The sequence below is a fragment of the Lepidochelys kempii genome, chromosome 3, assembly GCF_965140265.1.
Source record: "Lepidochelys kempii isolate rLepKem1 chromosome 3, rLepKem1.hap2, whole genome shotgun sequence".
Classification (NCBI taxonomy): Eukaryota; Metazoa; Chordata; order Testudines; family Cheloniidae; genus Lepidochelys; species Lepidochelys kempii.
Window position 1 is genome coordinate 67,113,054 of NC_133258.1, and position 12,866 is coordinate 67,125,919.

The following is a 12,866-nucleotide window of genomic DNA, read 5'->3' on the forward strand; positions in this document are numbered from 1 at the left end:
GTAATCAGAATGAAACCTTGTGTTCTCAGTTTAAGATCAAGGTGGCTTTATAACTGTTATGGTAGTCCCTTCAAAAGTTTTATATCTTAAATAAAAGATTTAACTATTTTGGTGCTGTGTGTACTGCTATAACTAGTGTAAGTAGGAAGGCTAGAAGAATTACTGATTACCACACTTACCTTCTGCTTCTGTGACCCCAGAGTTCAAGTCCTAAGTTGAAGATCCTAAGTGAAATGAATCTGATATCAACTGAGTCCCTCTCAAAACTATAACATATAATTTGTCATAATTAGACACTTTTATTTGGGAAAGGCCCAATAGTTCATTAGTACAAAGGCTGAACTACTGTACTGTACTACTGAACACACTCCTAAAATAAGTGATCCTAACAGGGCAACATGGGGGAGCCTTCTGCATCTTTCACTTGTGTGTGAATTTTAAAAAGGCTGGTGTTCAAGTTCCTTCTCCAGGCTGGAGACCAAGTAGCCCAAGCAAAGCACAATGCTCAGGGCTTTATTTCATTATGGTGCACAGTTCTACAGTGTGAGCTATTAAGCTATCATTTTTTTTAAACTTAAAATGTGAATAATAAACACCTTATTGTGATTTGTCTTTTTACAATTTCTTGAAATTCAGGATTGAACAATGAAAATTATGTTGTATTAACAAATGCAGAAACAGGTCTAGTAAAATGACTTTTAAAATTTGTCTTTGTACATTGCAGATTGAAGCTGCTGGACTTGCAACCTGCATTGAACTATGTGTGAAAGCACTGCGCTTGGAATCCAGTGAAAACACAGATGTCAAGATATCCATTTGCAAGACTATCTCCTGTTTGTTGCCAGATGATTTGGAGGTTAAACGTGCTTGTCAATTGAGTGAATTTCTTCTTGAGCCAACTGTGGATGCATACTATGCTGTTGAAATGCTGTATAATCAGCCTGACCAGAAATATGATGAAGAGAATCTTCCAATACCAAATTCATTGCGCTGTGAGCTCTTGCTTGTATTGAAAACTCAGTGGCCTTTTGATCCAGAATTCTGGGACTGGAAAACTCTGAAACGTCAGTGTCTTGCATTGATGGGAGAGGAGGCATCCATTGTATCTTCGATAGATGAGTTGAATGACAGTGAAGTATATGAGAAGGTCGAAGACTGCCAAGAGGAGAATAAAGAAACTTCTCTGAATGGTCTTGCTGGCAATTTTGATGAAGCTACAAGCCTGCTTAAAGGCATAAGAGATGAAAAGCAGAAAAAGAGAGAAATTAAAAAACTGAGAGAGAGGGGATTCATATCCGCTAGGTTTAGGAACTGGCAAGCCTACATGCAGTATTGCGTGTTATGTGACAAAGAATTCCTTGGTCATAGAATAGTTAGGCATGCACAGAAACACTATAAAGATGGAATTTACAGTTGCCCTATATGTGCACACAATTTTAATTCTAAAGAAACCTTTGTTCCTCATGTAACTCTACATGTTAAGAAGTCTAGTAAAGAGAGACTGGCTGCTATGAAACCACTGAGAAGATTGGGAAGACCTCCTAAAATAGCAACCGCCAGTGAAAATCAGAAGGCTGATGCCATATCCAAGCAGGAACAACGACCCATTAAAAAGAATAGTCTTTACTCAGCAGACTTCATAGTGTTCAATGATAACGATGGTTCAGATGATGAAAATGATGACAAAGATAAACCTTATGTACCAGAGATACTACCGGTTCAAAAACCATTGCCTGTTAATGAATTCACTTGTCCGGTAACGTTTTGTAAAAAAGGTTTTAAATACTTTAAAAATTTGATTGCACATGCAAAGGGGCATAAAGATAATGAAGAAGCAAAACGTTTTCTTGAAATGCAAAGCAAAAAAGTGATTTGCCAGTACTGTAGACGACATTTTGTAAGTGTTACTCACCTCAATGATCACTTACAAATGCACTGTGGCAGCAAGCCCTACATCTGCATACAGATGAAATGTAAGGCAGGTTTTAACAGTTATGCTGAGCTGTTAACTCATAGAAAAGAACATCAAGTCTTTAGAGCAAAGTGTATGTTTCCTAAATGTGGCAGAGTGTTTTCAGAAGCATATTTGCTCTATGATCATGAAGCACAACACTATAATACCTATACCTGCAAATTCACAGGCTGTGGAAAAGTTTACCGTTCTCAGAATGAACTAGAAAAACACGGTGAAGATCATAATAAGCAACCTGAAAAAGTGTTAGAGATTGAAGGCCAGACTAATCAAACTGATCTCATTCAGTCTTCAAAAGCTAATGAAAACCCTGAAGGGGTCACTGTAAAAAAGGAATTGGTCTCTCCTCTAGACAATAACACAAGTAATTTTACTGAAGCAGAAAATAATGTGTGGGATCAAATCAAAGTAGAATCAGTTGGGACAGAGAGAGCAAATAAATCAGCCAGCATACTGAGGCAAGCTGATTCCCTATCTGTTGATGGTTTGGAGCACTCTGTCACTGGTCTGGTAAAGAAGGAAGCAACAATTAGAATCAGCAATATCAGGATGCCTGTTCTTAGCCAGAAGGTCCGGGATAACTTTGTAAGAAGAGGAAAGTTAGCTTCTGCAGGCAGTAAAATAGATACCAGTAAACCTGTAGTCCGTCAGTTGTGTTCAGCAGCAGAAGATTCTTGCAGTGATCCTTGTCTTCCAGTCCTCCAGGGAAGAAAGGAGGACGATTGTTTCGGTCAGTCCCAGAATATTCAAAACATTTCTGTAAATTCAGACACACCAAAAACAGAAGCTCTTGCATCAAAAAGCCTAGAAAGACAAGTAAGTAATATGGCGCCCTTCAGCATGCAGAATCAGACAGGTTATCGAAACAACTTACCCATTTCCAAACTTGAACTTCAAGACAGTATTAAGAGTGCAACTAATCCGTTTAATTTGCCCCTGAAGACATTAGAGAGTATTATATTTCTTCCATCACAGTCCAGCCTAAGCAGTTCTTTAGTTCCAGCTGTACCACCAGCAGCACCAGTTCAAAAATTTAACTGTCAAGTTGAGGGGTGTACTCGAACCTACAACTCCTCACAAAGTATTGGCAAACATATGAAGGCAGCACACCCTGATCAATACGCTGCTTTTAAAATGCAACGTAAGAATAAGAAAACCAGAAAACCCAGCAATTTGCAAAATATGCCTACTGATGGAAAGATTGTGTATTTTTTGCCATCGCAAGTGGACAACACCAATAATGCTGCTTTTACATCACAAAACAAAACCAGTGTAAATGCTACTTGCTCAAGTCAGTTGCAACATGTCTCAAATACACTTTTCCCAACCCACTTAGAAACTTTGTCTAATCCAATGATTCCTACAGTGGAAAGTGTCATAAATCCAGTCTGTATTAAAAGTGAACCTGAGAGTGTTTTATGTTCCCAAATAGAAAATCTATCCAATACGACTTTACCTTCACAATTAGAAGATCTGGCAAAAACAGTTATGCCTTTGAATATTGACAGTGGTTCAGATCCCTTTCTTCCTTTACCTGCCGAAAGCAATTCCATTTCTCTCTTTCCTTCACCAGCAGACAATGTCCCAAATTCAGTCTTCTCGCAGCTGGAAAACAATACAAATCATTTTTCATCACAACTAGAAGGAAACACTAGTTCTGTTTTTCCAAAGGAGGAAAGTGTTGATGAACCAATCTTTTCTTCTCGAGCAAATAGTGAAAATAACTTCAGTGAAACCACCTCCCAAGTTCCAGCTTCAGAAAAGATGAAAAAAGATCGTGGACGGGGTTCAAATGGAAAAGAAAGGAAGCCAAAACATAACAAGCGAGCAAAATGGCCAGCAATAATTAGAGATGGCAAATTTATCTGTAGTAGGTGTTTCAGAGTTTTTACTAATCCCAGGTCACTTGGTGGTCACTTGTCTAAACGGTCTGTTTGTAAACCCGTTGAGGGGTCAGAAATTTCTCAAGAAGCCCTGCAGACTAATGGACAATCTTCTCTACTAGCTAGTATGATTCTTTCCTCAAATGTAGGAAACTTGCAGCAACCCCAGGAGTCTACGTTCAATCCAGAAGCATGTTTTAAAGATCCATCATTCCTACAGTTGCTTGCAGCTGAAAACCGTTCAGCTGCTTTTTTGCAGACCATGTTTCCACGGGCTAGTGTAGCTAACTTTAATACTAGTGTGAATGAGGAAGGAAATGAAATTATTAAACAAGCCTTGGAAACTGCAGGCATTCCAAGTACATTTGATAACACTGAAATGCTTCCACATATAGTTACAACTAGCTGTGTCACTGGTACGACTCAGATGAATGCAGCAGTTCTCTCCAATACAACTGTATCCCCTCTCTTGCAGACAGTATGCAACCCAAGTACCCTACTAACAAACCAAAACCGGGCCCTAAACAACAAAATTCCTTCATCGGATGACTGCAACAATTTGTCTGTTTTTGCAACCGATGATTTAATGCTAAAGACTATTGAAAATGGCTTGTGCTCTGGCTCATTTTCTAATTCTGTTGCAGCAACACAGAATTTTGCAAGTAATAGTTCACGAGTTTCAGTTATAAATAGTCCCAAGAATTCAGGATCAAGTACCTTGAATAAGAAGGGGAGCAGTGCTTCAAAGAGAAAGAAAAAAGCAGCTACTCCATTGCTTTCACCTAACTCTTCACAAAAATTAGGAGTAAATGATTTAACAGCAATGGGACTTCTAGCCAAAAGCATTGAAGGGAGTGTGCAAGTACCAACAGATAATTGTCAGTCAAACTTACTGGCAAACTGTGAGTCTCAGGTGTTGGTAGAAAATCTTACACAAAAACTAAATAATGTTGACAATCAGTTGTTCGTGCCCAGTGTCAAAGAGAACTTAAAAACTAATCTCGAGTCTCATGCGGCATTAGCTCCTTTAACAATAAAAACTGAAAATGGTGACTCCCAAATGATGACTCTGAATGCCTGTGCTCAAGGAAATTCTGATTTACAGATTTCAGAAGACAATGTTATTCAAAACTTTGAGAAAACCCTTGAAATAATTAAGACTGCTATGAATTCCCAAATATTTGAGGTAAAAAATGAAATCCAGGATGCTGTGATTGGGTCAACCAAGAATACACAAGTAAATACTACAGAAGTCCCTCCAGCAAACTGTTCACAAAATATTAAATTACCCAACCACACCCAGTTTGCAGTACGCACTAGGGATGTCATCACTGCAAAGAGTAACTCTTCTCAACCTGAAACTTCTCAAAAGGATGATGTTCAAGTGTTGGAAATTTTAGAGGGTTTGCAGAAACTGAGATTAGAAAATGATACATCCAGTCAGGTGTCTGATAGTGTGTCTCCGTGTCCTCCAGCAGATACACTAGCACCGCTGACTGTTGTTGCTGCTGTTTCAACTGAGAGTACGTCCCTGGCCCAGCCATCTTCAGAGACAAGTAATATTCAATTTAGTGACAAAGTCCACAAGCCTTTTGTGTGCCAGGACCAAGGCTGTGATTATAGTGCTATGACAAAGGATGCATTATTTAAACACTATGGCAAGGTACATCAATACACTGCAGAAATGATACTGGAAATCAAGAAGCATCAATTGAAGTATGCTCCATTTAAATGTGTTGTAACTACCTGTCCAAAAACATTTACAAGAAATTCGAATCTCCGAGCACATTGTCAGCTGGTGCATCACTTCACAACAGAAGAAATGGTAAAATTAAAAATAAAAAGACCTTATGGAAAACGATCTCATAATGAAGCTGTAAACATAACCCAACGACCTGCTGAAATAAAAAATCTGCAGACTCTAATAATGAAAAGTAAAAACGAACCTCGGTTGGTTAAAGGAATTGAAGTAAAGAAGGAGGCTGTCATACAACCTGTGAAAATCCCAGAAAAGCTAATCCCAGAAAAAAAAAATCCTGAAAAACTGGAAAAACCTCCACAGGTACTTACTGTTCCTCCAGAGCAATATAATGCAGTGTCTTTCAGTAATGTACAGATACAGCCAAAAGTACGCAAAATTAGGAGGCATCGGAAAGAGAAAGAAGAAAGAAAACGCAGGAAACCAGTAACCAAATCTCTTGAGTTTCCTACTAGATATAGTCCTTACAGACCATACCGATGTGTCCATCAAGGCTGTTTTGCAGCTTTTACAATACAGCAAAACCTGATTCTTCATTACCAGGCTGTTCACAAATCAGATTTGCCTGCCTTCCCTGTGGAGGTTGAAGAAGAAAGTGAGCCAAGTAAAGAAGAATGTGATGAAACTGAAACCAAACAGACTGTGAAAGAATTCAGGTGTGAAGTGAGTGACTGCTCGAGAATATTTCAAGAGGTTACTAGTCTGATACAGCATTATATGAAGCTTCATGACATGACTCCTGAGGAAATCGGAAGCATGAAATCAGCCCTGGATATTGGAAGATTTCCATGTGATCAATCTCAGTGTAAATCTTCATTTACAGCCTATTTTAATTATATTCTACATCTTGAGACAGATCATGGGATTAAGATAAGGCCAAACAAAGTAGAAGAAGATGGCATATACAAGTGTGATTGTGAGGGTTGTGATCGTATGTATGCAACTAGATCAAACCTTCTAAGACACATTTTTAATAAACATAATGATAAGCATAAAGATCACTTAATAAGACCCAGGCGATTAACACCAGGTCAGGAAAATATTTCCAGCAAGGCAAACCAAGAGAAGCCAATAAAGTCTAAACATAGAGGACTGAAACACAATAGGTCAGGAAAGGAAGGAAACAGATTGTCGATAAAGACCAAACGAAAGAAAAATGTTAATTTGGAAAGCAAGAATACAAAAGGTGGGCAGATTCAAGAAAACAAGGATTATTCCCTGAAACGTGGAAAACATGTGTATTCGATAAAGGCTATAAATGATGCCTTATCTGAATGTACAAGCAGATTTGTAACACAGTATCCTTGTATGATAAAAGGATGTTCCTCAGTTGTTACAAGTGAGAGTAATATAATTAGACATTATAAATGTCATAAGTTATCTAAGGCATTTACTTCACAACACAGAAATCTTCTTATTGTCTCAAAAAAACACTCTGTCTCGCAAGTAAAGGAAGCATCCTCTGAACAAGAGGAAGCTAATAAAAAAAGTGATGTGAAAGAGTCTGATCCATGTTTGCCAGAGAGCAGTGATGATTTGAGTAGCTCTGCGTTACCACAGAGTGAAATTGAAAAAGGCGAAAAAGATGAAGTAGATGAACTGACAGAACTCTTCATTACTAAACTGATTAATGAGGATTGCACATGTGCTGAAAATCCAGCTAAGACCTCTTCCTGTGTAGATAGTAACTTTCAAGAATCTGTCTCCTGCCACTCAGAAAAGCAAAAATCTAATAATTTAAAGAGAGCAAATAAAGAAAAAAACCTCTCTCAGAATAAAAAGAGAAGACTTGAGAAACCTGAAGAAGTACTGGCAGTTGAATTAAGTGGCATGCGTAGAGAGGAAGAGACTGCTGTTGCTATTCAGACTGCTGAAGAGCAGCCCACAACTTTCGATTGGAGCTCATTTAAGCCTATGGGATTTGAAGTATCATTCCTCAAGTTCCTCGAAGAGTCTGCTGTGAAGCAAAAGAAAAATGCTGAGAGAGACTACCATAGCAGTGGAACCAAAAAAGGGTCTAATTCAAACTCAAAAAAATCCAATGAAAAGACCTCGTTGGCAAGTAGCAATGTTACATGGTCCTGTTCTGAAAGTGAAACCCTTGTACAGTTTGCCAACCCATCACAACTTCAGTGTAGTGATAAAGTAAAAATAGTTTTAGACAAGACTCTTAAAGACTGCACTGAGCTTGTGTTGAAGCAACTTCAGGAAATGAAACCTACTGTCAGTCTCAAAAAACTTGAAGGACATTGGGAGGATGATCCAGCAGCTACAGTTGCAAAAGAAATTCTTGTGGGTAATGAGGAAGGGGAATCACATTACTGATAACTGTGTTTTAAACATGACCTGTAATACATTTTTATTTTGAATAGGAAGCCATCAAGCATGCTAGTAATTGTGAAGCTTTTTTATTTTGTTGAAGTGATTTAACCTAGCAGAAACATGACATTAGTCATGTAAATTTCTTATTTGTTTTTATCCCTATGGGACTTGAGGAACAGAATCATTGCTTCAGTTTTGTAAATAGTTATCAGAACTTCAACTTTCTATCAAATTGTCCTTTCCATTAACTAAATCTTTGTGAATTGTCTGTGATTGGTATCTTTCACCAGGTCACTTCCCATGTATAACAGTACTCTTTATTTGTAGATACATTTTTTGTATATATTTATTATTGTAAATCATTTGCTGCCACCAGCAGTCTGTAAGTCTAAACTATTAAATGACACATTTATATTCGGAATTTTAATTTGTAACTGAGCGATCAAGTTTTTAAAATTGTCCGTTAATCGTTTTAAATTAAGAACTTTTTGAACTAAACCTAGATAAGTATGCCATATCCAGTTTATTTTGCTTAAAGCATTTATTTACAGGAAAGGAGCTGGATAAGATCACATTTCATATGTTCAACACATACTGACAGTTCTCATTTTTTGTAAATTTTAACATCCATTATCTTTGGATGGTATTCATATGTAGTTAAGTCATAAATTTAAATAGTTTTCCTATAACTACATTTTTCATTGCTTTTAATTGGATACAAAGCTATTATGATTCCATAATACAATGGAAATGTGAATAAAAATAGTTTGCTACATTGGAGATTTTAAACAGCATTTGGTATTGAAGAACCTGTTGTGAATGTGATAGAAAATTAGTAGTGTGGAGCAGTGTATATATTTGAGGTGGTGATTTGTGAAGTAGCCCAGTATTGCCTTAAATAAAATCACATTTCATTTCTTGTTTTATACATGTGATCTTATGAAGGTTATTTTTGTTTCTATAACTTAGATTGATGTATAGTTTAATTTTTTTGTTTAAAAAAATGCTACTTCAGAAACAGTGGGATTTGGGGGAGGTTTGGTTTTTTTTTTTAAATAATGGCTTTATAAACAGGTTTATTTTGACCATACCAGTGTGGTATCTATCTATAAATGAGTCCTCATGCCATGACATTTAAAACTGAATAAGTGGAGCACTTTCTAAAAAGAAAGGTGGAGATTGTAAACTTAGAGACAAAATATCTGTACTCTATAGATGGCATTGGTTCCCTCTGTACTCGCCTTTCCTCTTGCTGACTGTTTTTGGCAACTGTTTTGCCTACTCCATATTTCCACACTGGAATGAGCCTTGGAAGCAGTGCCACTTGTCATAACTGGGATTTGTGAGATCGCTCTTTATGCTGCTAACTGCAGTAACAAGTATCTAATTTATTTAGTAACCAAAACAGTAAATACATTAGTGGGAGCTGTCACTATCCAAGAAAACGTAAAATGTTTTAAAACAATATATAATGTGGTAAACCCAGGACAAACAGCTACGGGGGGACGGAGTAATTAGTCCTAGGGGATTAAAAGGCCCCTCCCTATCCACTGAGGAGAGAGAACCGGGGGGGCAATAAGGTTCAGCTGGAAAAGGAGTTGCTAGGGAACCAGTTAGGTTCACCTGACTCCAACTACTTGAGACCTTTTCAAACCCTCCCCTGCGTGGAAGGAGGGGGGGAGTGAGGGAGTGAGAAGAGCAGGGAAGCTGCCAGTAGGCTGTTTGCAGCAAGTCACCAAACCTTCCCAGTAGGGAGGCTGCACTCCCTCCCCAGGGAGGAAAACAAGTACAAGGAACTGACTGAGGAGAGGAGTAGCAGGACCCTGTGTCACCTATAAGGATTTGTCTTGCCCCAAACCTGAGTCTCCAAGGCTAAAAAGGACTGAGCCTGCTGAGGCGAACAAGGTATTTTGCCACACTTGGTGTCAGGGGTGGCATGCGGTGAGTGAGTAAGGCTCTGTGGCAACCCATCTCAGGGCAGGGTAAATCACCCCCCCCCGCCCGCCCCCCCAAATGGAGGCCGTAGTGAAGGCATTGATAAAGGCCACTGTGGCTCAACAAGAGGTTACCAGGGTACAGATGGCTGCTCAGCAAGAGTCAGTACACGTCCAACAGGAGACGAACCAGTTAGTGATGAACCAGGCGGCCCAAGATCAAACCACCCTGAATGAAGTAGTGAACCAGTTAAAAGCCCTGACCATGCTGATGCACGGGCCCGGCTGCTGCGGGCAAGTAACTATTTACAGAAGATGACTAACGGACGACAATATAGAGCCATATCTCCTCGCCTTCAAGAGGACGGCACTGTGGGAGGCCTGGCTCCAAGACCAGTGGGCAGGTATTCTGGCTCCATTTCTATGTGGGGAGACCCAGAAGGCCTATTTCAACATGACCACAGAGACGGCTATGGATTACCCCCAGCTGACGGCGAAAATCCTCTCAAGGTCAGGTGTGACGCCAGCCATACGGCCCCAGCGCTTCCATGAGCGGAAATACCGGGACATCAAACCGCTGAGGTCCCAGCTATTTGATTTAATTCACTTCGCCCGGAAGTGGTTCCGCCCCGAGACCCATGGACCAGAGAAGATAGTGGAAATCCTCGTGTTGGACAGGTACACAAGGGGTTGCCGCTGGACATATGAGGGTGGGTTGGCCAAAATCATCCTTCCTCTTATGATGAACTAGTTGCTCTCATAGAGAGACACCTAGCAGCCGTAGAACTTTCTCGGACCACCGGGGAAGGAAGGTGCCAGAATCAGAGACAAGTCTTTGCACTGAGGCCCTGGTTTTCCCTTGCGCCAGGCCAGACTATGGAGGGGAGGAAGGAGGTGGAAGAGCAGCCAGAGGTCCCGGAGAGACTTGAGGACTGGGGGAGAAAGCCCAGTAGCCCGAAAAATTGGGGGCTGCCCCGAGTAGGGTACCGATGTTATGCATGTGGCGAATTGGGGCATATCGCTGTCCAATGCTCAAATCTAGACGAGCCCGTGCAATGCGAACTAGGAGATATATGGGGACCATGTGATCTAATAAGTCTAGAGTAGGGGTAGCAATGGTCCCTCATAGATACTAGACCCCATTAAGATAAATGATATAGAGACCACCGCGTTAGTAGACTCGGGAAGTGCAATCACGCTGGTCTCAGGAAAGGTGGTCGGGCAGGACCAACTAGCCCGGGCCAAACGCTCAGGAATATCCTGTGTGCATGGGGATGTCCGTTACTACCCAACCATCCCCGTAAAAATAGAAGTTCTCAGAAACGCCACTATGTCCACTAAGGTTATGGTGGGAGTAGTTCCAAAACTCCCCTACCCAGTCCTTATCAGACGAGACTTCCCAGGATTTGAGAGCCTATTCTCTGGGGAGAAGGTGGAAGAAAATAATGAACCTGGGACCCAGGGGGTGGCCCAGATAGATAACCCCGCTCAGCCCCCAGCCTTCCATGAATTTGGCCAGGATTTGTTCTCCCCACCGGGAAAGCCCCAGAAGGCTTGGAGGGAACAGAGGGCAGATAAAAGGAGGGGAACAAGGCTCTTGACTCAGTATAGAAATCTATGCTTGTAGGGGAAAGAGGTGGCTCAATGGACAGCGGGGCGGGGCAGGCAATCAACAACCCAATCGCCGGACCTAGTTCCCTGGGGGTTTTCCCTGAGGGGGAGACAGAGGTAGATCCCCCTGAGTTTGGACAAATGGGGACCTCGGGAATTTTGGTCAGGATCAGGCCAATGATCCAATATACAGCAACATTCATAAAGAAGTAGTCGAGGTAAATGGGGTCCCCGTGGAGGGGAGAGTTAAGGGCCCAGGGCCATATTATGTGATTACAGGTGATCTGCTATACAGAGTAGTCTGGATCCAAGAGCAACTTGTAGAACAACTCTTGGTCCCACAGAAGCGGCGTGATGGATCTGGCCCACAGCCATCTGTTCGGGGGCCATCTAGGGGTAGATAAGACCCTTGATCAGATTCTGCAGAGGTTTTTTTTGGCCCAGCATTTATGCGGTGGTCTGGCAGTATTGTACCTCCTGTCCAGAATGTCAGATACATGGATCCCGACCACACCTAAGGGCCCCTTTGGTACCTGTACCAATTTTTGAAATCCCATTTGAGCAAATAGCTATGGACCTAGTAGGGCCATTGGAGAAGTCAGCCCAGGGTCATCGGTACATTCTGGTAGTACTAAATTATGCCACCCAATATCCCGAGGCCGTACCCCTACGGAACACTATGTCCAAGACCAGAGCCAAAGATTTAGTCCGGATTTTTTCCAGAGTAGGGATACCTAAAGAGATCCTGACGGACCAAGGGACTCCCTTTGTGTCTAAGTTAAAGAAGGACTTATGTACAATGCTCCATACACGGACTCTCAGGACATCAGTCTATTATCCCCAGACCTATGGTCTTGTCGAATGCTTCAATAGAACATTGAAGAACATGCTACGGAAAGTGGTTAGTCACGACAGGAAAGACTGGTTTCAGAGTAGCAGCAGTGTTAGTCTGTATGCGCAAAAAGAAAAGGAGTACTTTTGCACCTTAGAGACTAACAAATTTATTTGAGCATAGGTTTTTGTGAGCTACAGCTCACTTCATCGGATGCACGTAGTGGAAAATAAAATCTCCCCGCTGTATTTTCCACTACATGCATCCGATGAAGTGAGCTGTAGCTCACAAAAGCTTATGCTCAAATAAATTTGTTAGTCTCTAAGGTGCCACAAGTACTCCTTTTTGGGAAAGACTGGGTCGCTCTGCTGCCTTACTTGCTGTTTGGAGGTTCCCCAAGCTTCCACTGGATTCTCCCCATTTGAGCTGTTAATGGTCGCCACCCCAGGGGCGTATTGGACATGACCAAAGAGGGCTGGGAAGAACAGCCAAACCCCTGGAGAAACGTCGTTGAACAAGTGTTGCAAATGAAAGGATAGCCCAAGTTGCCCCC

At 41.0% G+C, this 12,866-nt stretch overlaps 1 protein-coding gene across 4 annotated transcripts in view; it reads left to right on the top strand.

The window, feature by feature from the left end:
• Window positions 1-8,864, top strand: part of ZNF292 (zinc finger protein 292) — a 60,692-nt gene extending 51,828 nt beyond the window's left edge. For all 4 annotated transcript variants that reach the window (XM_073336614.1, XM_073336616.1, XM_073336615.1 and 1 more), the window contains one exon: window positions 725-8,864. In XM_073336614.1, coding sequence (XP_073192715.1) covers window positions 725-7,939 — 7,215 coding nt within the window. In that variant the 3' untranslated portion in view covers window positions 7,940-8,864. The remainder of the gene's footprint in view (window positions 1-724) is intronic.
• The last annotated feature ends 4,002 nt before the right edge of the window (window positions 8,865-12,866 follow it).